Raw genomic sequence first — 24,025 nt, forward strand, 5'->3', positions numbered from 1 at the left:
TAAGGCCTCATTAATGGTAGGTTCAGTACCATCGGACAACATACAGTGGGTTTTGCCATAACCCTCTATCAGGTTGGATTGGCCTGATACAGTTGTCACAGAGGTATGAATAGACAATTAGTTTGAAAAATATCTCCGATCTGGGAGTATGGTGTGCGTAATAGCACTTTTAACCAGACAACAAACTTCCCCACAAAATATGCCTATTCATAAATTTAATTCAATGGATCACATGTATAAATAATTGAATATATTCGAACATAACCACATTTCTATAATCCAAAATAATTGAAAACATAAATCACCAAAATCTGAAGATGTTTCATTCATTAAGATGAAATAGATATGGCACAAGGGGCCAATTATACCCATGTCTTCGAGTTCTAATCCTCGGTATGTTCAGTAACTGTCTGAAAATCCATGATCTCTAGTGTGGAATCGATAGAAAATGACCCTTCAATAAAGTTGATATTTTGAGTTCCGCGACTGCCGTAATACTCATCTACTGCTTCGACTATCGCACAACATGTGCGAGACCAGCAGTTAATTCCTCCACATCAATAACAAAGATCATGCTGATTCTGATGGCGACAGGCCTGACCAGTGTTCCTTTCAACTCGGGCTTGCTGAGTTATGGCATCATGGTTCCTACCACGTGGGCCTTGGCCACGTGGAGCCTGATTACGTGGCCTCTTGGGCTTTGGCCAAGTGGCAGACGGTCATATGGGCTAATTTTGTTCTGCCAATCATGTCTTGCTTCAAGCAAGACAATGGTCATCTAATGGTGAAAGTGCTCTTCCAGAGCAACCCAAAGAGTTTGTGTATCCTCTTCATCGGATACTCAACTTGGAGTGTTTTCTCCATATGTTTCCTTTTTGAAAATTATGGCACTCATATTAAAAGTCTCAATGCCGACATTGTTAGCATTGATTGTTGATCTCATCTTCTTTGCAGTCAGATGAATTTTCACATCTTGGGTCCACTTTAGATAGTTTCTTCTGGAAACCTCCAAAGCAACAAAGTCAAACATGTTGAGATTTGACATTTCTTACAGGAAAGGAACAAATAATATTAGTGTTTTGGGTAATATCATCCATAAGCAAGTAATGAGAACTTCAGGTTCTATAACATGGTATGAAAAATCGGATTAGACATGTAAAATCTACTGGTTTTATCATGTGTGGTGAATTTATGAAGGAAACTTCAAGTTTCTTAAACGGCATTATCGAAACTACAAGTTTGATATATGTATGAACTACTGGTTCATTTAGAACTTCTAGTTCATTAGGTACCTGCATTTTCTACACATATATTCTAGTGCGAAAATTTAGACAAGTAACTCAATAATATTGAATAAAGCAAATTGAAATAATCTCACAAATTTGGATAAATAAAAATCACAAATCAATTGAGATATTAATTGCATGCTACTAATTTAACATATTAACTATCACACAATTATGTGAATAAATGCTTCTGGCAATTAATTACACATATCAGATATGGTGAATCTATTTACAATATGAAATCATTTTTCCTTTTATTTTGATTTTGCTGGACCAAAGAAAGAGTAGACTTGATAGTGAAGCCTATCAGGCTTAATCTGCAGGCTTGTGACCCGGGCTTTCATGCCTAAGTCAAATGGTGTGTGAGGCCTGCTGGGCTGCTAGGTCCCGTAGAGGGAGAGTGGGCCTGCTGGGCTCAGGTTGGTCTGCCAAAGAATGAAAAAATTATTACTCAACCCTTTCGGTAACTCCAATTGAATACGACCAGGTAAGGAAAGATGAGGTTTAGGTGGAGTGAGGCTCTCTTAAGTACACGGCCTCATCTGAACCTTGCCTAGACATTGCATCCAACTGGATGAGCCTAGTTTGAGAAGATTCGTAACCTTTGTTATGGCAACACGTGGCGAGCTTCTGTTCTAGCCTTGCAACTTGGGCCTAAGCTTCTGGCTCAGACTTGTTGTTGTGACTTTGGGCTTGATTTGAGCTTCTGACTTAGCCACATTTAATATTCACAATTATAACATAACCAAATTCAATATATGTTATTAAATCATAACGTAAATAAATTTATGCAACGGTTATATACCTAAGGAAATGGGTTCAAATCCCATTAATGCTTTTGGCATTTAGTATAGGTAATAAATTTGGGCAAATGCTTCTGGCATAATGTTTATGTAATAATCGGGTAATAATTTAGCCCATAATGCTTCTAGCATAATGAATTATAATGGCATAATTCAAATTTGTGAAACCAAAAATTAAGCCCATAATTCTTCTATCATAATTCACGCAATAATTCAGAATTGCATAAGGAATTATAATGGCATAATTCAAATTTGTGAAACCAAAAATTAAGCCCATAATTCTTCTATCATAATTCACGCAGTAATTCAGAATTGTCTCAATGTGATAATGAAGTAATTGTGGTAATGAGCATAAATTACTATGGTAATTGCTTTGGATAAAATCAAGGGAAAATTTTAAGAACAGTGCACGAAGTTTGGCCCACTATTAATTTTCGTACACGAAGTTACAAATTATGAACTTTGGTACACGAACATTTGTTCCCGACCAAAGACTTGTACACGACGTTAATGACGTCATTAGAAGGTGTGAAACGTGGCAATTTTTGAGGGGTAAATATGTCATTTCACTGTAATATCAGATTTTTTTTTCTTTTTCTTCGTACCTCAATACAAATTGTTCTTCTTCTTTGTTTGGATTCTACCATTTGTTTCCTTCTCACCCTTCTTGATCAACCCGAAATGCCAACCCATCAAATAAGGCCAAGCCAAATATAGTTCTAGCTTGGAAATCGTGAGCGTCTTCTTGCTTTCTGTGAGGCTGTGCAGAGGAGCTCCCCAGTCGGTTCATTTACTAAACCAATTGCTGGCACAACTCCTGGATATGCATCAGAGGTCTGGCCACATTAATTCTACATTCAGTTGTACAATATTTTAGGAATAAAGTCTCCTATATTGCATTGTTCACAAGAACAGAAACAAGTATCCGGCAACTTCTATTAAATTATGAATTCAATACCTGCATGGCTACACAATTTTTATTAAGCTCTTCACTAGGTACCTTCTACTTCGAAAGCCAAGATTGCATAATAGCATTAGTGAATCTTTCTGAAATTGAAATTGGGTCACTATGTGGATAACTTTATTTCCAGAGGGGTGGCAAATCTTGCATTACAAAGTTACAGTTCAAGTTTAACTTGCATTTGGAAGCTAATCTGTTATGACTTCATTTCCAATAATTTGAGTTGGGTACATCTTTCAGGTGATATTTGCTGATGGAACATTTGTTGATGGGAGTACAAGTGAGCTTTCATGTGATGGACCATTAAGAGAGCCATTCGCTGTATTTTGCCAGGTAAGTGCTTGTTGATACGGTATATTTTCCTGCTTGAAACCCAAAAATTACTGTTCTGCAATTATGAAGTAAGGTCTGAGGCTCTTGAGATTCAGATAAAATTAATGCAGTTACTGTGTCCTGAATGTCAGTTGTTTTGTTGGATTCTGTATTGTAGGGTGGCTCCCATTGGACTCAGTGGGGACTAGTTCTTGGAGAGGTTTTAAAAGCCATATAATGTAGAACGAAGATTTTCCAATGAGGACAGCTGACAGCACGATTATGGAATGGAATGTTGATATGGAAGTTATTGATTTCTAAGTTTGCAAAGCAAGAAGTATGGTATGGCAGTCTCAAGATATGTCCTTGCCGCAATTGCTCAAAATACAGCAGCAGTGGCATTTCACATCATTTTTTCGAAAGAAGGAAACAGCCTTCCTGATCCCATAAACAAAATATAATATAACAGTCCCTTCCTTAGGATGAGTTCCTCTCCACAAAGAACACCATAATCCTAATCCAACCCGAAACCAACCTCCCACAAATCGAAACCAAAATTAGCACCTCCCATTTACACAGTATCAATTTCCACAGATTCATCTGTCTCAAAACTCCACAGATTCATCTCTTGCACAAAATCTCCACCTAACCAAAACAAACCAGAAACTAAGTCCTTACTGTAGGCGAATTCGGCTGCTCCGAACCATATCTTGCACATTGCAAACACAAAAAGCAAGAGGTAACACAAATGAGAGAGAGAGAGAGATCCAGAACTAGAGTCACGAAATCGATTTCAAATCAGATCTGATACAAACAGAAGAAACAAATCTAAGTGAGTGTGAACGGAGTAGAGGCTTCACTCACCTTGAAAGCCATTGTGAATACCGAGAAGGAAGAGAGGAGGCACGAGCATAGAAAGCAGAACCAGGTCTAAGACTCCTACCACCAAACCTTTCCATCTCTTCTTTTCGGCGTACACCATCTCTCTCTCTCTCTCGCCGCCGTCGCCTCCTAATCCGATATCCGTAAATTTCCCCATCCACGGCGACAATTCCAACCGCAATCCACCGCAATTAGGGACGGTGGTGGGGAGAGAGGGATGATCGAAGGGCTGAGAGAGGAGGAGGGTGTAGGAAGAAGAAAAGAGAGGAGGGATTATAGAGAAGGGTTGTGCGAAGGAGAAGAGAGATGGGTTTGCGGTGAAAACCCTATTCTACCCTTCATTATATGGATAATGACATACCCACTAACGGGGTTATTGACGTCGTGTATAAAAAGTTGGTCAGGTTTATAAGTTCATGTACCAAAGTTCATAATTTGTAACTTCGTGTACGAAAATTAATAGTGGGCCAAACTTTGTGCACTGTTCCTAAAATTTTCCCTAAAATCAATCAAAATCAAATCACGGGTTGATCAATCACCAATTAAATGGAGTTGAATCTGCTTCTAGCAGTATTAATATTAAATGGTGGTAATAATTACCAATTGGCCATAAAGGCATAGTGGACAACATGCTGGGCACACACTATGGTTGGGTTCGAATTCCAGAAATAGCAGACTTTATTTTTGCATGATTGATTGATGCTCTCTAGTTGTGAATTGGTGCTACTGGACCAAGTGCTAGAAATAGCTACAGCCAAAGTATCCTAATTTTTTTCTTTTCCAATCAAACAATCCAAAACATGAACAGATATATATATATTCCAAATAAAACAATCAGAATTTAGGGTTCATGCATCATGGAGGATTTTTCATGTTCAATCAATAGGCTCAATACGCATGAAGCATGAATATAAAATTAGATTTTAAAAAACATTACTTGATGAAGGACGGATGAATCTTCAGCTTATGTGTGCAGAACTGAGAAGGTTGTCTTCTTAGCCAATCCAAGAGCTATTCGCCTCTTCTGGTAGGAAATCCCAAATCTCAAAGCTATTCGATCCAAATCTTAGAGCTAGTCATGAACACGGAGCAGATTCTCTTCTGAACAGCTCCCACTTCGAATGGTGTACAGGTCTCAAAAAGACTCCAATAGGGCTGAAATTTGGAGGTCAGATAGAAGAGGCAGAGACGAACAACTTTGATGGAGGAAAGATTTTGATCTGAGGTCCCGATCAAGAGGTTTCGGAGCGTGCAAACAGGCTGCAGCAGGGGGGTTTTTTCCTGGCTAGGGCTTGGGTTAGAGTATCATGCTGATAACGTGTTGTAAAACTATAGTAAACAAATTTGAGAGAGAGAGAGAGAGTAGAGACGTAGAGAATAGAATGTGTGTATTATTCATCTCATCATGAGGAGCCTTATATAGGACTACATGGTGTACACAAAAGGGTAATGCTTAATTACAATCCAATCACTCCTACAATTACAACATATCAATCACCAATCTATAGAGATAGACACCTATTACTCAACATCTATTTACATGATTATCCATAAATATTTACAATACCTATATATATATAGTAAATTACTTTTCTGTAGAATAAAAATTTCCTGAGGACACATGCACATGATTAATCGCCTATTTTATATGCTTGGACTTTGATTATGTGAAGACAAACGCAGAGAGGAAGGAATCGAAACCATTGCTGATAGCAGAACAAAGAAATAGATTCTCATCTATCTTAACTGGACAAACGAGTGAAAATAAGAAAATGATAGCCCTACAAATGAAGAATTAGAATATTGAAAACCCCATTGTTCTATATGAAGGTCGCATTCAATAAGCTTGTCAGTTATCAAGAAGATAAAGAAGATTAATGGACGAAAAAAACCCAACCTCTTTTTGGTTCCTTGTAATAGCTTCCGTAGCTCCATTACGTCTACAGCTTGAAGGGTGTTCTATAGTGCTTAAAATTAATGCGACAATTTTCGACTCGATCTAAAATTTTAATATTCCAGAACACCGTTGAATTTTGAAAGGTGTCATGATGGGATCACCACCATTAAATATGGTGCAAAAATATTGGTCGGCTAATGGACTGGTACCAAACTTCCCACGAATAAAATCATTTGCATAGAGACGAAGGACCCAGTAGCCTTGTTCAAATTGCCTAATGAGCGGTGAGACCCAGCCACCCAGTTATTCCATCAACTATATATTAAACCACCCAAAGCTTATTCTTGTCGATTAAGTCGACTCCTCTCTCTCTCTCTCTTTCTCACTCAGAGAACTAACGGAAGAGAGCTTTCAGAAATTGATGGGGATGGAGTTTTTGATTACCAATGTTTCTCTGGTCTCGACCGTTTTCACAGTGCTGGCAATATTGGCTGGAGTTTTGGGCTACTTGTATGCACCATACTGGGGAGTGAGAAGGGTTCCTGGCCCACGAACTATCCCTTTTCTAGGACACCTTCCCTTGCTGGCTAAGCATGGTCCTGATGTGTTCTCAGTTCTTGCCAAACAATATGGCCCTATCTTCAGGTTAGTATGTATTTCTGTATTAGCGCTTCTTCTTTGAAACAAAACACCTACTGTTTGTGAGAAGTCTTCTGATGTGGACTCTTATATTGTGAATGTTTTTGTTAATTATAATTTTGGGGCGTTGATTACACATTTGATCTTGTAATTGACTTTAAACTTATTTGTTGATTAATAATATTGGGCAGATTTCATATGGGTAGACAGCCACTTATAATTGTAGCAGATGCGGAGCTTTGTAGAGAAGTTGGAATCAAGAAATTCAAAGACATCCCAAACAGAAGCATACCATCTCCAATCTCAGGCTCCCCTCTTCACCAAAAGGGTCTCTTTTTCACCAGGTAATGTTATTTTCATGAATTATGCGGAGATTATCAGTTAAAATTAGCAACTTTTCTTAGACTGAGATTGACTTTGAGCCTATATTGATTCAGGGACACAAGATGGTCAACTATGAGAAACACCATATTATCAGTGTATCAACCTTCATACCTAGCTAGCCTTGTTCCCACCATGCAATCATTTATTGAATCTGCAACTCAAAACCTTGATGACTCTTCCAAAAAGGAAGACATTACCTTTTCAAACCTCTCACTCAGATTGGCCACTGACGTAATTGGACAAGCTGCCTTTGGTGTCAACTTTGGCCTTTCAAAATCACAGTCCATTAGTGATTCAATCAACAAGATTGATAATGGCCAAGACAAGAATGATGATGAAGTCTCGGACTTTATCAACCAACACATCTATTCCACTACTCAGCTGAAGATGGACTTGTCAGGTTCCGTATCAATCATATTGGGCCTCCTCGTCCCCATATTGCAAGAGCCATTTAGGCAAATCTTGAAGAGAATTCCGGGCACTATGGACTGGAAAGTAGACCGGACTAACCAGAATTTGTCTAGCCGGCTTGATGGGATTGTAATGAAGAGAATGAAAGATAGTGAGCGAGGTTCGAAAAATTTCTTGTCGCTCATAATGAATGCAAGGGAGTCAGAAGGGGTAGCAAAGACTGTGTTCACTCCAGATTACATTAGCGCAGTCACTTATGAGCATTTGCTTGCTGGGTCAGCCACCACATCTTTTACCTTGTCCTCAGCTGTCTACTTGATTTCTGGACACCCGGAAGTCGAAAGCAAGTTGCTAGCCGAAATCGATGGATTTGGTCCACATGATCAGATCCCAACAGCTCATGATCTTCAGCACAAATTCCCTTATCTTGAACAGGTAAGTAAATTACATGGAGCTTCAAGAGCTAACCAAGTAGTCATTTTGTTTGCTGTTACTTACTTCATGTGGTCTATATAAATTGGCAGGTTATTAAAGAGGCAATGAGGTTTTACATGGTTTCTCCTTTAGTTGCAAGAGAAACGTCAAGAGAAGTAGAAGTAGGAGGTTATCTTCTACCAAAGGTACTGCTGTTTTAGTAAGGACCTATTCCTACTGGTTTGAATCATTGTATATAACCTAATGAGATATATTTTTTTTGAGCAGGGGACTTGGGTCTGGTTAGCTCTCGGAGTTTTAGCAAAAGATCCAAAGAACTTCCCGGAGCCAGAGAAGTTCAAGCCAGAGAGGTTTGATCCGAACGGCAAAGAAGAAAAACAAAGGCATCCTTATGCTTTCATACCATTTGGAATTGGGCCCCGAGCATGCGTTGGTCAGAAGTTTTCTCTACAAGAACTGAAGCTCTCACTAATTCATTTATACCGGAAATATGTATTCAGGCACTCTCCAAACATGGAGACACCTCTGGAACTTGAGTATGGCATTGTTCTCAACTTCAAGAAGGGTGTCAAGCTTACAGTCATCAAGCGGACATGATGCACTAATTAAACTTTTTAAGTCATAATCTTCAAGCATTGGTGCCCATATTGTTTTACAAATCAGAAGCAGAGGTATCAATAATCTTAACAGACAGAAGAGTTGATTAAGTATGTCATCCTGCTCAAGAACTTGTAAGATTGTTTAGAACCCTAAAGTGAAACATTGTACACGCTTGTTTTATGATTGATCTCATATGAAATAAGTACGAAACGGTGTTCAATTTCATAACAACAAATCAACTATTTTACAAATGAAGCCTCAAATCACAAAGGTCCATTATGAAAGACTCATCTTTTACTGGTACAAAAACTATTCTAGCACAACCACACTAACTTACACATTTAGGGAACAGGGAACAACAAGCCGTTGATCTTTCTCAAGCAAAGTCCAGCTAATCACATGATCAAGTGTGTTCCCTTTCACCTTGGTTTCAAAGAGTTCTTATCCAAGCGGGTTGGCATGCCAAGCGGCTTTGAGAAGTTGACTGATGAAGGCTCAGAACCAGCACTACTTTTGGAATCCCCATTAGAGAAAGCCCCAGACCTCTTGAGAAACTGAAACTCATCCATGGATTGCCTTGTTCTGTGAGATTGATAACTTGCTGCTTTCTGCTTTGCCTTAGTTGACTCGGTCAGGTTCATGTAACTTGGCCTAAAGTTACTGCTCTCATCTGTTCTATCCGAAGCCAATCCGGTGTTTCCAGAAACCGGTGTTGTTGATGTAAGTGAAGATGAGCCAGGGCTGTCATCGTACTGAAATTCTGAACTCGGGCTTGAAGATGACCGAGTAGTCACTTGCCCAATGTGGGGAGGCTTAGCAGAAATCCTAGTAGTAACATTGTTCCTTCTCACTTTGACTGAGCATGGTGGCTCTGAAGATTTCGAATGTTTGCCAATGCCAACAAAAGGATCTGAACATTTCTTTGGAAGAGGTGTGATCTCAGATGGGTCACTGTTGGATTGTTCCATCAACCTAGTCTCCCATGGCTTAGCTGACATCCAGCGCTCTAGCCAACTCCATCCCCAGCTATTCTTGTCGAATTCGTTGTTCTTATTGAGAGAGTACACTGAGGAATTGATGCGTGAATTCGAATCTGGGGTTGATCTCCATTGCTGAGAAAACAAAAATAGAAACTCAATCTTTGCTTATATAGAAGTAACATGACCAAAAAAACACCAACATTATTAGGCTTCATCATTAGTTGACTACCTTCTGAGCAAGAGAGTAAGCAATTGCTCTCTCCCTTTTAAAGGCTCCTTCTTGCCTCATTTGAATCTTTGCTTTAACATCATCTATTGTTCCCTTGCTATCACACCACCCTTCCTGCATTTTCAAATTCCACAACTTTATCAATAAATTAACAACATTAAAGATTTGTTCTTTGATATTCGAAACGAAAGCAAAGTGTGTTGAAGTTTAAACTACCTCAGCTTCTTTTAAGATATCAGCTTGGGTGCGGCGCTCATTGAGCATGTTCTGCACAGCTTGGCCTTCAATGGACATTCGCACGCGGCGAGCCCTGACACGTGCCTGAACTCGAACGAGAGCTTGCATGCACCTCAGTGTTACAGCCGCTTGCTTCCTCACCTGTCTTCCCCGAACCAGAGCTTGAAGCCTCACAATTCCTCTCAACGCCTTCAAAGCCCTTCTTGCCTGTAAACCAGTTTCAAACTTTCAAACGTGTAATAACAGAACAGAGTACTCTGGCTTATAACATATATGATCCTGAACTGTTTTGCAACAAAGATCTAAACTTTCTTACATCAACTAGCTTAAATCCGATTCCAGAGACATCAATCTAGATGACTAGATCTATTGTTTTAGATTTAAAAATTATGCTAATGAAGTAAAAAAAAAGGGAAGAAAAGCAGAGCAGTTTAATTACCAGGAAGCCTCGGAAAGCGGTTTGGATTCTGATAGCGGCCCATTCTTGCCTGACAACTCTGAAATCTCTAGGGTGAGCTCGAACCACTGTAGCCACTGCAGCAGTGTAGGCTTCAGCCCTTCTCGGTGAATCAGACCCTTCAGAAGCAGCCCTGTGATTCCCTTTGAATCCTTTCCAAGAAGACCCAAAATCCCCTGACGAATTCCTCCATAGCTTCCATTTCTTGTTCTTCCCACTCAACTTTTCCTACAAAAAAAAAAAAAAAAAAAAGAGATTTAGAGAAAGTTCTTGCACAGTGAATATGGTCTAAACAGATCAAAGGAGAAGAAAGATGCGAGCTTTACTTGGTCATCTTTGTCGGGTTTTTTGAAACCTATAAGGGATTTCACCCATTTTCCTGAAGCACCCATTTTTGTGAGAACCTCTTCTTCTTAGAAGAAGCAAAAACAGAAGCTCAAATCTTTGGAAAAACTAGAAAGAGGAGAGAGAAAGAGAGAGAGAGCTCAATGCCTCAATGGGCTATCTAAGACTGTTTTTAGAAAACAGACTCCAACGTGGGACGTGGTTGGCTTTGTTTTGTGGGATTAGTGGGGAGTGTGGTGTTGGTACTGAGACGAAGAGCCGTTCGAGATTTGAAATTCAAACACACAACAACGGACAAGAGCCAAAGTATAAATGGCGCTCGATTCTTTGGAAGTGGTGCAGTTGTTTGCCCCCAGTTTTCTGCAAAATTTACGAAATTACAGCCACCACTTTTTTTGGGGAAGAATGATGAGTGTGGCCACGACGGCACGACTCTGTTTTGTCAGTACATTAAAAGTTAACAAAAGGGTTAAAAGGAAAACCGACAATGTATCTCCCTGGATTGGCTGACTAGTCACTGTACTTGGATCATTCATTTGTGCTTTGTATTTTCAATTTCTGGTTGCAACCTTCACAGTTCTGGCCATGTGATTGAGGCCAAGTTTGAACTAGTAGGTAGAAACTAAATTCTATCATTTAAGAACATACTAACTTGATTCATGTTAGAAACCTAAACTGGATCTTGGGTTAGTTCATATTGCCTCCCAATGTTTTAATGGCAGTTGTTGTAGGGATCCTTGTTTTATTCCAGTTGATCTTAACAAAGCCATAACGATTTCGTACTTTTGTAACGAACACTTAGGAACTCATACTAATCCTCGAGGGAAGTGGTGAAAAGGTTGTTGGAAAAATATAAGGTTTTTTTCACTTGTTCATTTAGATTTCGGCCAGCTCTTGCAACTACTGTCTAATCTTATGATAATGTGTAAAAATTGAGTGTTGTCTTATGACCGGATGACCAAAAGTGTTTGGATGTTACAAATTCTCCACAATAGACACATTATTACATAAATACAAACTGTGATTGTGGACAGGCTAGGTTACACTCAAAGTGACTAAACTATTGCACAAATTAGGCTAAACTAAAACAAATTAAACCTTGAATGTGATGAACACATTTGACGTAATTGAAAATTTTCCTTCACCCTACACAGAATTGCTGAGGTTTATGATAAGATTACAATACATGGCCAGAGACTCGAAGTACACAGAACAGAAGAGACTGAGATTTTAAAGGATACTAATTATTGTCTTTCTGTTATTATAATTGCTTTGCTTTGAATCATGCACAGAAAATTGACAGTGGACTAGAGACCGGAGACTGAGGAGTGTTCAGGAAAAGAAGCATTTATTTAGAGAAAAGTGCATTTTGTGTTTTACTTAATTTTTTTATTTTCGAATTTCTCAACAAACACCAACTAGACTTTATAATGTTTGTCAGTCGTTGACATCGAGGTTGAACACTCTTGTCCCTTTGCCACCAAGATTTCAAAATTCCAAACTTTCTTCCAATTCCATGTTTAAATTAATGGACTTCCAGAAAAAGGGTTGTTCTTTATTTCAATTTTTCTCCTTGGATTCCTCCTTTTATGGTTTAGAATAAATTCATTTAATTTATGGTCATCGACTACCTCTTTGAATTTGGAATCCTTGTTTTATGTCTAGTACATTGGATTCCTTCTACTAAATGATTAGCAGTGTTGTACTATCATTGAATGATGCCTGTGTTGCATATAACCCAGAGGAAGAAAAAGAATGATGCCTGGGGACATTGTCTTTGCACCATTCACAAGAAGGGCATGTATACAAATTTGAAAAGAAAAACTAATTTAAAGAGAAACAAATAAATAAAAGAATAACAAGTTCGGCTTCGTTCTTATGACTCCCTAAACAAGTTCGGAAATAAGATGTACCCACTCTCGAGAGCTGAGTCTCTTTTGTTTCCGGAAAGTAGTTTTTCGGAAATGAAAAGCAAATGCAAGCGGACTAAAGGGTTTGAACTTTGAAATGATTCTTTTAGCTCGAGGTTGCAAATACTATTTTCTAGCGTTTAGTTCGAGAACCAAACGAGGCCTAAAATGTCTAATTGGAATTGGGTACCCTTGGGCTGGGGAGGCCCATATAGGAAAGCCTAGGTGAGACCCTGATCTTTGGGCTTGGTCTAGGTGAGGGAATTGGGGCATAGCTTTCATGGCGGCCCAATGTGACTCTTGGTGATAGATTGACTTTCTCAAGAGCTAGGGATTGAAGGTCAGCTGGATAGTCCCTCACACACCCAATACGTGGCCCAATGCCACTGCTCCACTTGCAAGCCAAGCGCTTTGACATGTCAAATGCTTGTGCTTGTTCTTCTTCTGCTTCATCTGCATTACTACTTGAACTGCTCCCATTACTCTCAAGTTGTTGATGATGATCTGCTGGAACTTCAATGGCAGCACCACTACTAGAATCATCCAAGGTCACTTTGGTTGTGGATGAACCAGTCACCTCTGGCTTAGAGCACTCCTCATTTTGATATGCTTTGTCTTCATCAACAGCATACATCTGTAAAACAGTAAATAATTTTCAAAATTCAATCTTTATTTTACTTGGTGTAAAAATAAATAAACATCTTTTGCTTATTAGTCTAATCACCTTGACATTGGTGAGGTCTACATTGTGCTCTTTCAGGAAGCTAATGAATTCCTTGAAGTTGTCTGCGGTTGGAAGATAGTGACCACTGTATGGCCATATAGCCTGAAAAAAACGAAAGTGAGAGATAAGGAATTTGATTAGCTTAGCACTACGTGTAGTTGAGAAATTAAAATTAAATCTAACTGTATAATACAATATATGTACCTCAAGAACCCCATTATGAGCAACTAGTCTTCCAGCTGCAGTAGTAGCCCCTCCAGAGAGGAAACTTGAATGCTGAAAAACACCTTTCTTTTTCTGGCCTACATATAAAGACCTTGATGTGCTCAGCACAAATATCCACTTAGATGAAGGGTCTGTGTCAACAAGGAACCCTGATTGCTTTTGCACTAGCTTTCCCTCCTCTACAATCACTTCATATGCTTCTCTCTCTCTCTGCAATAAACAATGAAAAGGTCAAAACTATTACTATGGAGGCTGCACATTATGAACATCAAAGTAGTAATTAGTGACTAGTATTTGAGTTCTTACTGGTTCAAGATATTTGATGCACTGGCGTTGGAGATCAGGCCTTGGACACTTCTTGACATTTGTGTCTTTACCATCACCAACATCCAACCTTCAGTTTCAGGGTGAAGGAAAAACAGGTTAATATCATGAGTGCTAAACTCGTAGAAAACTAGGAAAATCTTATACGACTGTGTGTGATAGAAGATGTTTTCATTACCAGTAGAAGAAAGGTTGAGTGCTCTTGCAAGCAGTCCACACATCATAGTAGAATTGCAAATTGTGTCCATACCGATGGCGTGGATCAATCTGCAGTAAAAAAAAGCATCAATTTTCAGTTTCTGTTTGATCAGTTCCGATGTCACTAAAAAAAAAATGTCTGGATCAGTGAGCCTAGTTAGAGGATTGTCCATATAGTTCAATTTCTAAGAATTTATTAGGATCTATCTAATGATCCTTGCACGCCAACAATGTCTTTCAGCTTAAAATACATGGACTGCTTTATAGAATCCTAGTGAAATGAGCTGTTACTTTCTTCTATTATTCAATGAAAAAAGTACAAGAATCATAAACAACAGAGTTTTGTAAACAGAATTAAAAAGGGAAAAAAGCACAATGAAGACAGCTTTCTGTACAAAATTGAATGTATAGAAGTGCATGGATATACTCACAGCTTCAAGCCAATGCTGCAGGGCTAGTTTCTGAGCCTTCTCATCCTTGCACAACCCCTTCCCTAACTACAAACACAAACATATTGGTTTGTTAACTTTGATCTCCTCCACTAATTTGCACATCTCAGCAATTTCATTCACATAACCAAATTAAATTAGTACCTTAGCTGCCCTTTTCCTAGCTCTTGTCCACTTTGACACAGCAGTTTCATGTTTCTCAATGTCGAAGAATGACACTGAGCTTCGTTCCAGAGCTGCCAACTCTACGGCTTTCCACCTTCAAAAAATACACCACGCACGTATAAGCAACAAATTAACAAAAGGGTATCAGAAAAAAAAATTGTCACAGTTTCAAGGTACACACCATAGTTCCTCAACCACAACAGCACAATCTGCGAGGTTGCGCCGAGTCCTGTAACTCTTATACACTTTCTGAAGCCTAGTTGCTGCAGCATCGCGCTCACTAGCCACCGGCTTTGGAGAAAACAACATGATTGGTTCAGGAAGCAGTATTGTGGGTTTCTTTATCTGCATTTTTTCACAGTTTCTACCAACTGAAGAATCTGAATGTGATTTCTCATCAAATGTATCAGATGCTGTTTTGAGTTTTTCTTCTGTGGGTTCCCGTTTCTTGAAGCCCATTGACCTTTCCATACTTTTCTTATAGTCTAACCCATTAGACTTGTTATGGGGTTCTGAATCTTCAGTACTTAAGCTCATGGACCTCACGGTAAGTGTTTCCATGGTGCCGGTCAGACCCATTAGTTTGGCAGTGATCAAATGAGGAACTCGCTCAGCAAACCCAACTGGAAATTAAGCACCACAAAACTCAGATCAGGCTAAAATTGTCATGGAGTTAAAACACATCACCAACATATCCAAACTAAACAACAAGAACCCATCAAGCTTTATGAACTAAAGAATGAAATGAGGTATATCAATATGTATGAAGTGAGATGCTCAAGAATATTAGTTAAGCTTTATCTTACATGCAATGCAAGCCCCTCTTCTTCTTCTTCTTCTTTTTCTTCCTCCTCCTTAATTTTTATTTCTCAAGTCAGCTTGGTAGCGTGGAGAGAATTTTGAAGAATGAAGTCAGATTATCATCTTTATATACATAAGCTTACTAGTGGCTCTGGTAAATTGTTTGAAAAATCAAAGTCGGTAGCTTCATGGAAGTTAAAGAGAGAGACTGAAGAAGCTCCTAACTAGTGATATATTTACTGACACATGCTTTTAATGGCAAAAGTCTAAGCTTGCATGGTCAACACTGTGTACGCTAGAGACTGTGAAGTTAGGGACAAGAAGCTGATAAGCGATTTTGGTTGTTGAAACTTGAATCTCTTCCAGACTGACTCATTGACTTCTGCAAGTCTTTCTTTACTTCAGTTATTTTCTTCTTTAATGGAAAGAGTAATCTAATCCTAATTCATAGGACTTTTACCCCATTTGCGATGGAATTGTTACTCTATCCCTCTAACAAGTAACAACCATGAATCTGTAACACAGTTGGTGTGGCAGTATTATGTTTTAGTGCATGGTCAAGACACCAATAATGGAGGAGTCACTGTCCTTAACACTGATAACAGTTTCCAATAATTGATTTCTTTATCTTCAAGGGTAGGTTAGGTATGATAACTTTATTACGAGCCCCATTTCCAAAGCACAACAGGCATATTACTTTGATTATCCAGCTCCATTAACTTGGTTAGTTTGTTGAGGTGTCGGTCAACTTGTGACAAACCCAGAATTAAAAACCAGCCAAGTCGACTACTAGAGTTGTCACAAGGAAAAAGAAATATACTTGACTTGGCAGCTCAACCTCCGCTGGATATGAAGTTGGCCTTTCCTTGCAGATAACCACTTGGCTTGTTAGTACAAAAGTGGTTCGTGCCATAACTCCAATATTTATATATACTGTCTCATCTTCGAAGGAATGGATAGGATATACATCTAACAAGAAGTGACTCTTGAAGAATAGTAGTACATATTGGACTCGTAGATATGAGCTATGAAAGCTTGGTGAGTCAAGACCCCTTGCTCCCAAGGCAAGTGATTGGCATGCCAGGACAGACAGAAATGACTCATTTGGAGAGTGACATTTTCTATCAGAAATTTAAAAGAAAATGGAAAATGGTAGAACTACTGGGTTGCATGGAATTTTCTGTTCAAGAGAAAAAAGTATGTATCTTTCTAATACACAGTACTCCTAGTCCTAGCCATTGGTAGTGGAATAGAATGGGATAACCATGAGGAATCACTTTTCACAAAAACAAAATGGCCCTATCAGCCCATCCACATAAAAGGACCATGGGGTCTTCTATGAAGGAGACAAGCCTTTATTGACTAAAACAAAGACAAGCTCACAAGCCCTTTGTGAAGGGCAAGACTTTCTCCCTGTTCATGGCTCCATGTGGAAAGTATTTGCTAAAAGTCCAAAAACATGCATATTCCGGACACACTGCCAAAATTCGCCGTGTTTTGATACTTGCTGGGTGCTATTGATAGTGAAATCACTCCAAGTGAATCGTAGATAGAAACTTAATTGGAATAACAATGGTGTAAAATCAATAATCTCTTGTAATTCAGAGACAGAACATTTGTATTAGCTCAATTGATGGCTTGATGCCATCTATTTGAAGTTTCTATGTTACAGATTCTGAGTCTCTCCGATTACGCAGCAGTTATTCGTTGGGACTTCTGTTGGGGTGTAACGTGGAGCCAAACTTTCATCGCGTCATATGCTGTGAAACCAATTGCAACAGAAGGAACAATCTGCGAGCACAGTATAACAACCATTTTGTTAGGCAAGGCAAACAGGTCAAAACACAAAAATTAGCATAGTTATCATAAGAACCACAGATTTATATTCTTTCTAATTGGCATAACTGGTTCAAATGCTTCTGATAATACACAAATGATCCTATCAAATAACATACGCAAAACAGAAATCCTGTCAAAGTACAATCATTTGATCCATACAGAATAAGCGATCACCTTGATATAGTTAATGCTCAGGCCTGCAAACAACTTTTGCCATCCTTGATTGCGGATAATAAATTTAAGTCCGTCCATTGTGTTTTTGTACCTAACACCACCTGAAGGCTGCAGATTCTCAACCTGTTACATCCCAAAACTAATGTGAGAATTCAAATCGTATTTCCTCCGTATTCAACCAACTGCATTTGTTCATTCTAATCCTTCGAAACTCCGTAACATACAGTAAATTTTCTCATTATATTGGCATATAACATTATGACCTCATAGCTTCTTGCTGCATCAAAGTCCAATGCCATGCAATGATGCAAAAAAGAAAAAAAAAGAAAAAAAAAAAAAAGTGAGACTTCAACAAATCAATACCTGCATTTGCCTCCTAACAACATCCAATGGGTATGTGAAGGTTTGCCCCACTAAGCCAGCCAAAGCTCCGCAGGAAAGGCGCATCCCAATAGACTTTTCATACTCCTCAGGAACATGGCTTTTAAGTTTCTCATATATGTAGAACTTTAAACCAGCATAAGGAAGGATTCCGGTCAGTGTGGGGCCTGATAAAGCCAATGAAGGTTCAACCCAGTATTAGCTTTGTCCATCATATATCACATAAGGACACTTCAAATTGGTACAAATTTTGACAGATCAATCAAACTAAGATACACAAATAAATATGAGGACTCGATAGAAAGATCTTTGCTAATGTTACTTATAAAATGGGAATAGCACTCATTCATGAACACAAAGATTGTAACAAGAGGTTTATTACATATCATTATCAGGCCCTCGGACATGTACTGACATACATACCTACGCCGCGATAAAGCCCCCGCAGACCTCCTTCCTTGTAGACACTAGAGAGCACATCACCAATGCCCTTATAAGAGATTTGACTATGAACACCTTTCATACCATAAGTGAATTTTCCTCTGGTGTTAACAACCTGTAAAACCATGATCGATCAAGCAAATAAAAGAAGATTAGATAACATACTAATCGATCATGAACTTGAAAGTACAGATCCTGACTAAGCATAAGTATTTCCACAATGTGTGCTAAACTTCTTCAGTCTGCATCCTAAATTTTAAATTTGTAGAAACAAGAGGTTCTGATTATAAATACGTGCAAAGGATAATGACCTGATAAGCAAGTTTTGTGCGAGCCAAGTCCAAGGGGTAAGTGCATATGACTGCTGTTCCTCCAGCTGCTGAACCGGCTAAAAGATCAATATGAGGCCCTGATCCCAAAGCAGAATAGTTATTCAAGATCCAACACCTATACCGCTCGTATGCCATGTAATGTAAGGCTGCATATGGAACAATTCGAACAACACTAGCTCCATTTCCTCTGAAGGACAACAAGAAGTTAAAGAACGAATTAAACACTATGGAGGACGACACCAAACGGAAACAGGAAAAGAAAAAAGAAAAAATTGATTCTTCATGTCCAACTTACTTGTAGAATCCTAGAAAGCCTTCATGCTTTAGTACCTTGTTCAAAGATTGACCTACCCCCAGGGAACGAAACTCTGTTCTTGTCTATATATTCCCATGCAAATACACAAACATACATATTACAAAAGGCTACACAAACAAACATATAACAAAAAAGTGAAGAGCAATGTACCAAAAGTATAATGACTCAAACTTCGAAAAACAAGAAAGAACCTTATACGAAAATGAAATGGAGAATTTCTAGATATGCCTCACCTGCAAGAGTATCTTGGTCCGTTCCAGCGGCGCAATAGCAGTCTTAGCAAATGCCCCAGCTGCCCCTCCAGCAATAAGCTCCCTAACATAAATAGGCATGGTATCAATGTACGAGACCTCGGGCCGCTTAGCTGAAACATCAACTAATTCTGCCACATTTGTGGTCAAGGTTGATGATCTTTGCGCAGAAGAACCCATCTCAAAGACTCAAACTCGTCACAATATTATAGCCAAAAATCGACAAATTCTTAAAATTTATTATCCTCCCTGAAGTTTGAAGAACTCCTTATCCCATCTATCTCTGGAAGAACAAAAAATGAATGGATTCTGTTGAAGTTTCAGGTCAAATGGCCTGAGAACACCCAGAAACGAGTCGGCTACGCTCACAAGCCGATCCTGCTCTTGGGTGATAACTAGATACATCCAAAGATATACAGCCAAACCAAGCAAGCCCACCAACAATTAACTCGATCCCAACAATGCTCCGGTGGATCAATCACAAACCCATTAACAAAAATCAAACGTTGGAATCGTTCGGATCGCCAACCAGAGACCAAACAACTTGAAACCCCTCAAATCGATACAAACATGTATCCGGTGAATTCAATTCCTCAATGCCCAGTTTCCCAATAGTTTGTGGAATGGAAATCTAGGGAGGAAGAATTGGAAATGGGAGATGGGCAAGGAGGAATTGAATACGTAAAAAAGGAAACCTACCAGAAATTGATTCAGAGAAGAGAGGCGGCACGTAAGCCAGTAGTCTCTGCTTGAGCAAAGAGAGAGAAGGAGGTTTCCTCGGACTCTCCTCAAATCCTCTCTCTGAACAACAACAACAACAACTACTTGTGACTTGTGACTTGTCCCCTGTCCCCTCTCCTCTCTCTCTATCGATCTCACTTTCTGTCCAACGCGCTTCTAGCTAGGAATCTCGGATTTCCAAGGATGGGGGGATGTTTTTTTCTTTTCTTTTTTGGTCAAAATTATTTTTCATCAATAAATACAGAGCGTATAAAATTGACTCGTTCCTTAACGTGGCACCTTGGAATTTGCACGTATATTACGTGGTAATGGAGAGATAGTAGCCATTTATCAAAGTTTAGGGAGGTCTAGGTCCAATTTGATACGGATGTGTTAGTAAGATAAATTGGCTTTATTCTATAATATGGGAATACGATCTCACTGTGATATGTAAATCGGTTGAGTGTTTGGTAAACTAGACTTTAAAAATACTTATAACAGTGACAAAATATTTTACTTAATTTGAAATTAAAAGTGCTATGGTAAAAAAATAAGATGCTTCTATAAGTTAAATTGAATGTGCTTCTGCTCTTGGTTGGCTCTAAAAGAGTTCTGGCTTAAAATAAAAGAAGTTGTTTTCAGTTTTACCAAACACGTTATTGTTCATTGTTTTTAGTTTAAGCTGCTTATAAGTTTTCCCAAACACAATTTCGTAATATACTTTTGATCTTTCCGATGGTAGGAGCTTAGCACATATTTAAAATTTTAAGGATCTAAGATTCAATATGACTGAATCATATTGAGAATATAAATTGTTTTTAATAAATTAGAAATTACTATTAACCCTTATAGTGGAATATTGTTACTAATTTGCCTTGCATGCATTGTGGTTCTCATAATATGGATCACTCAAAGTGGAATTGATGTATTTGTTTGTTTACTTTTAGCAAACATAAGAATCACTTGGAATAAGAATCATTTATCAGTTCTTCCTCACTATGCTCGAGCCGGAAATGGATCAAATATTCAAATGGGATAAATTAATATGAAATCAAATGTCAATTGCTTGACTTTTCTTCTGTTACAATAATGTCTAGATCAATTGCATGCTTAGTGACCTAATTTTCAGATGAATCATTTTTCCACTCCCAAGTCCCAACTTTAGGTACATATATGGAGACATGAACCAGCTAAATTCCTAATGGAAATAAGGGGAGGCATATATGATGATAAGGTTCAATGTATTATCTGCTTTTCAGGATCGAGCTGTTGTCCTTGCATGTATATATGGGACCAAATCATGGGTGTAATAGAAAATTAGGTCATCTTCAACCTCCTCAAGTTATTAAATTTTTTAATCTTGTCAATTAGTCATTTCCTATTCACATATTCAGTAAATTTCTTGCTTAATTACTCAACTTTCATAGGACTAAAATTTAAGGATGGATAACAGTGATTTTTTTTTTATAAATATTTTATTTTTCTCGAGCATATAATCTAGATTTTTTTTTTTTTTTCGAATCAATCGATCAATGATTGTTATATTCATCACAAGCCAGAATAGATCGTTACATACAATTCCACTGTCATTTAAGGGCATAGGCAGACAAGAAGATAGTGGTAGTACCCACAGTGGTACACAGAAATAGACCTACTCATTATACAATTAAATACGTAGAGATAGCGGGAATCCTCCTTTGGTACTACTCCAGAGGCGTTAGAGGTACATAGAGTGCACAACGGTGCTTAGCTTCCTAAATACAAGAAATTTATTGTAATTTAGACTTAACTAAAAAACATACAAAATGGCTTAGGGTTAAAACAGCCCCAGCTTAAATTAGAAGGCCCAATAGGGCAGGCCCAAAGAGAAGAGCCCTACTCAAGGCCCAGCAAAACTGGGTTGACCCAAGCTCAGTCCACCATTCCATCACGTCTACAGCTGCCTGTGCAGCACCGCCCATGAGTACAGCCCCAGCCTCACCAAGAGTCGCGCCGCCCATAAGTCCTGCCGTAAAAACCAGCCTCAATCACCAAGAGTCGCGCCGCCAACCTCTTCCACAAGCCAGCACCGCCCCAAGCCCCCCGAGCCACTGCCAATGCACTAGCCCCGAGACCCACAAACCGCCCCGTCGCCTAGATGCTCCCAGATCCTCGCCGCCTCCAGATCGCGCCATCCCTGCATAGAAACCACCACAGACGTCCAGAAAAGCCTTCCAAACCTGCCATCAAAACAACCTACCAAACCCCAAGCCAAACAAACATCTCCCGACCTCAGCCTAGGGCGTTGAAGTGCCCGTCCGGCAGCCAGCATAGAGACTACGCGGCAAAGCCGACGCTATCCATGGCTGCCGTCGGACAAGGAACGAGTTGGCTGCGTTAATTTGTGCTCTCTCGCGGCGCTAGGGCTAGAGAGTTTTATTCTTTTTACTGAACATCCGAGCATATAATCTAAATCAAATAACAACAATTGAGCAAATAATTTATTGAGTGTTCAGAGTACAAGTCATATGTTGATGGTCAAAGTCAACAGTCAACAGAGATAATAACCACATTAGCATAAATATGGAGTTTTAATCTTTAACTGAGGGTTGGTCATTTTCTTTGTAACTGTACATCGTCTTCTTCATTCATCCATGTACCCAGATTTCTACGGTTTGTTACAGAGTACTCCATAGCCATTTTCTTTGCCTCTTTGTTTCTACCATGATTTCTAACATGGTATCAAAGCCCATGGTGGCCTGACCTTCAATCCTTCATCAAGTTCTCCGCTACAACTTCGATTCTTCATCAAGATTCTCCGCTGCAACTCCGATCAAAAACCCTAAGTTCCTCCTCTTCTTTCTTTGTTCTTCGTTTTCCTTGTTCAATTACTAGTAGAAAACCAATATTGTTCAAGAAATCAAGCAAAACCAACAAGAAACTACCCTTTAGAATCATCAAATTACCAGTCAAAAAGAAATCTCTCTACTTGCAGATCTACTCTGCTTTGTTCTTGATTTGTGAAAATCTGTTTGTGAATCAAGATTTGGGGTTATTCTATAGTTGTTTGTGTTGCTCATGCTGTAGCCGTTTGTACTACTCAAATTCTTCAAGATCCATTTTTTCAATACAAGATTTGAAGAAAAATGGCGTTCTCCACTCAAACCTAAACAATGGGAAGCCAAGAACCAATGGGAACTTCATCAATGTCATTGTGTGTCAGATCTGTGAAAAACCAGGGCACAGTGCATACAAGTGTTATTACAGGAATTGTTAACAACAGCAGGGTGCATCAAGTTCTTCGGTAGTATGCCAAATTTGTGAGAAAATTGGTCACCCTGCCTACAAATGTCATCTTAGAATTCCTCAACCTCAGATATTTGCTACAAGGCATCAGTATGATTGTCAACCACCATCCCCTGCAGCACCTCAAGCTTTGTCTGCTTCCATTTGCACTCAACCAAAGGCCCAAAGCCACCCTCCATTGCTACTCAGCCAACTAACAATGCTTCTCAATCACAAGTTGTCAAGTCTCTGCCATTTTCATTATCAGTTCCTACTCGACCTCAATTGCAGCAAGCTCTCCTCACGAAACTTGCAGTTTTGCGGACACCAAGAACTTGGCTACTACCTTCCACTCTGGACAGAAATTTAATGAATTGTAGGCAAGCTTGTGAGTCTTCGAATTCGTGGCGATCACTTCCTCTCATTCCTCCTGGTTGAAAACACATTCTCTGTAGCACCCTAGTGCTTGGGAGTTGGGGATCCCAGCACTAGTCTGAGGGGGGATGTTAAGAGTACAAGTCATATGTTGATGGTCAAAGTCAACAGTCAACAGAGATAATAACCACATTAGCATAAATATGGAGTTTTTATCTTTTACTGAGGGTTGGTCATTTTCTTTGTAACTGTACATCGTCTTCTTCATTCATCCATGT

General features: G+C 39.0%; 4 protein-coding genes and 1 long non-coding RNA gene across 5 annotated transcripts; 2 read left to right on the forward strand and 3 right to left on the reverse strand.

The window, feature by feature from the left end:
- Positions 1-2,812: 2,812 nt before the first annotated feature.
- On the forward strand, positions 2,813-3,807 carry LOC133736010 (uncharacterized). Its single transcript, XR_009859375.1, has 3 exons — positions 2,813-2,923; positions 3,291-3,383; positions 3,541-3,807. It is a non-coding gene; the product is annotated as an uncharacterized LOC133736010 (long non-coding RNA).
- A 2,599-nt stretch (positions 3,808-6,406) lies between these two features.
- LOC133739030 (cytochrome P450 711A1) lies at positions 6,407-8,797 on the forward strand. The gene is made up of 5 exons (XM_062166742.1): positions 6,407-6,786; positions 6,972-7,124; positions 7,218-8,010; positions 8,100-8,195; positions 8,278-8,797. Exons 1-5 carry the CDS (start codon positions 6,563-6,565, stop codon positions 8,605-8,607), a joined length of 1,596 nt encoding a protein of 531 aa, XP_062022726.1. The 5' UTR covers positions 6,407-6,562; the 3' UTR covers positions 8,608-8,797.
- On the reverse strand, positions 8,766-11,137 carry LOC133739031 (protein IQ-DOMAIN 6). The gene is made up of 5 exons (XM_062166743.1): positions 10,840-11,137; positions 10,496-10,741; positions 10,036-10,263; positions 9,820-9,933; positions 8,766-9,722 (listed from the first exon to the last, which is right to left on the reverse strand). The coding sequence occupies exons 1-5, from the start codon at positions 10,903-10,905 to the stop codon at positions 9,030-9,032; spliced, it is 1,347 nt and encodes a 448-aa protein (XP_062022727.1). The 5' UTR covers positions 10,906-11,137; the 3' UTR covers positions 8,766-9,029.
- Positions 11,138-12,566: 1,429 nt separating this feature from the next.
- Positions 12,567-15,923, reverse strand: LOC133740483 (IQ domain-containing protein IQM1). Its single transcript, XM_062168432.1, has 9 exons — positions 15,660-15,923; positions 15,035-15,476; positions 14,833-14,947; positions 14,671-14,736; positions 14,220-14,308; positions 14,024-14,111; positions 13,697-13,927; positions 13,493-13,594; positions 12,567-13,402 (listed from the first exon to the last, which is right to left on the reverse strand). The coding sequence occupies exons 2-9, from the start codon at positions 15,430-15,432 to the stop codon at positions 12,941-12,943; spliced, it is 1,551 nt and encodes a 516-aa protein (XP_062024416.1). The 5' UTR covers positions 15,433-15,476; positions 15,660-15,923; the 3' UTR covers positions 12,567-12,940.
- A 1,248-nt stretch (positions 15,924-17,171) lies between these two features.
- LOC133736777 (mitochondrial carrier protein CoAc1) lies at positions 17,172-20,187 on the reverse strand. The gene is made up of 7 exons (XM_062164375.1): positions 19,371-20,187; positions 19,117-19,199; positions 18,801-19,008; positions 18,472-18,604; positions 18,031-18,215; positions 17,668-17,790; positions 17,172-17,445 (listed from the first exon to the last, which is right to left on the reverse strand). Exons 1-7 carry the CDS (start codon positions 19,566-19,568, stop codon positions 17,344-17,346), a joined length of 1,032 nt encoding a protein of 343 aa, XP_062020359.1. The 5' UTR covers positions 19,569-20,187; the 3' UTR covers positions 17,172-17,343.
- Between the last annotated feature and the right edge of the window lie 3,838 nt (positions 20,188-24,025).

The sequence above is a fragment of the Rosa rugosa genome, chromosome 3, assembly GCF_958449725.1.
Source record: "Rosa rugosa chromosome 3, drRosRugo1.1, whole genome shotgun sequence".
Classification (NCBI taxonomy): Eukaryota; Viridiplantae; Streptophyta; class Magnoliopsida; order Rosales; family Rosaceae; genus Rosa; species Rosa rugosa.

Bases quoted from the DNA above. Each gene is read 5' to 3' on its own strand.
- LOC133739030 (XM_062166742.1), top strand. From the start codon at position 6,563: ATGGGGATGGAGTTTTTGATTACCAATGTTTCTCTGGTCTCGACCGTT. The intron at 6,787-6,971 runs GTTAGTATGTAT...AATATTGGGCAG, and splicing joins CAATATGGCCCTATCTTCAG to ATTTCATATGGGTAGACAGC. The intron at 8,196-8,277 runs GTACTGCTGTTT...TTTTTTGAGCAG, and splicing joins GAGGTTATCTTCTACCAAAG to GGGACTTGGGTCTGGTTAGC.
- LOC133736777 (XM_062164375.1), bottom strand. From the start codon at position 19,568: ATGGGTTCTTCTGCGCAAAGATCATCAACCTTGACCACAAATGTGGCA. The intron at 19,200-19,370 runs GTGAGGCATATC...GGGAATATATAG, and splicing joins GGACCAAGATACTCTTGCAG to ACAAGAACAGAGTTTCGTTC. The intron at 18,605-18,800 runs GTCATTATCCTT...ATGGTTTTACAG, and splicing joins GCACAAAACTTGCTTATCAG to GTTGTTAACACCAGAGGAAA.
- LOC133739031 (XM_062166743.1), bottom strand. From the start codon at position 10,905: ATGGGTGCTTCAGGAAAATGGGTGAAATCCCTTATAGGTTTCAAAAAA. The intron at 10,264-10,495 runs GTAATTAAACTG...ACTGGTTTACAG, and splicing joins CCGCTTTCCGAGGCTTCCTG to GCAAGAAGGGCTTTGAAGGC. The intron at 9,934-10,035 runs GTAGTTTAAACT...TTGAAAATGCAG, and splicing joins ATATCTTAAAAGAAGCTGAG to GAAGGGTGGTGTGATAGCAA.
- LOC133740483 (XM_062168432.1), bottom strand. From the start codon at position 15,432: ATGGGTCTGACCGGCACCATGGAAACACTTACCGTGAGGTCCATGAGC. The intron at 14,309-14,670 runs GTGAGTATATCC...TTTTTACTGCAG, and splicing joins TGCAGCATTGGCTTGAAGCT to ATTGATCCACGCCATCGGTA. The intron at 13,403-13,492 runs GTGATTAGACTA...ACTGTTTTACAG, and splicing joins TAGACCTCACCAATGTCAAG to ATGTATGCTGTTGATGAAGA.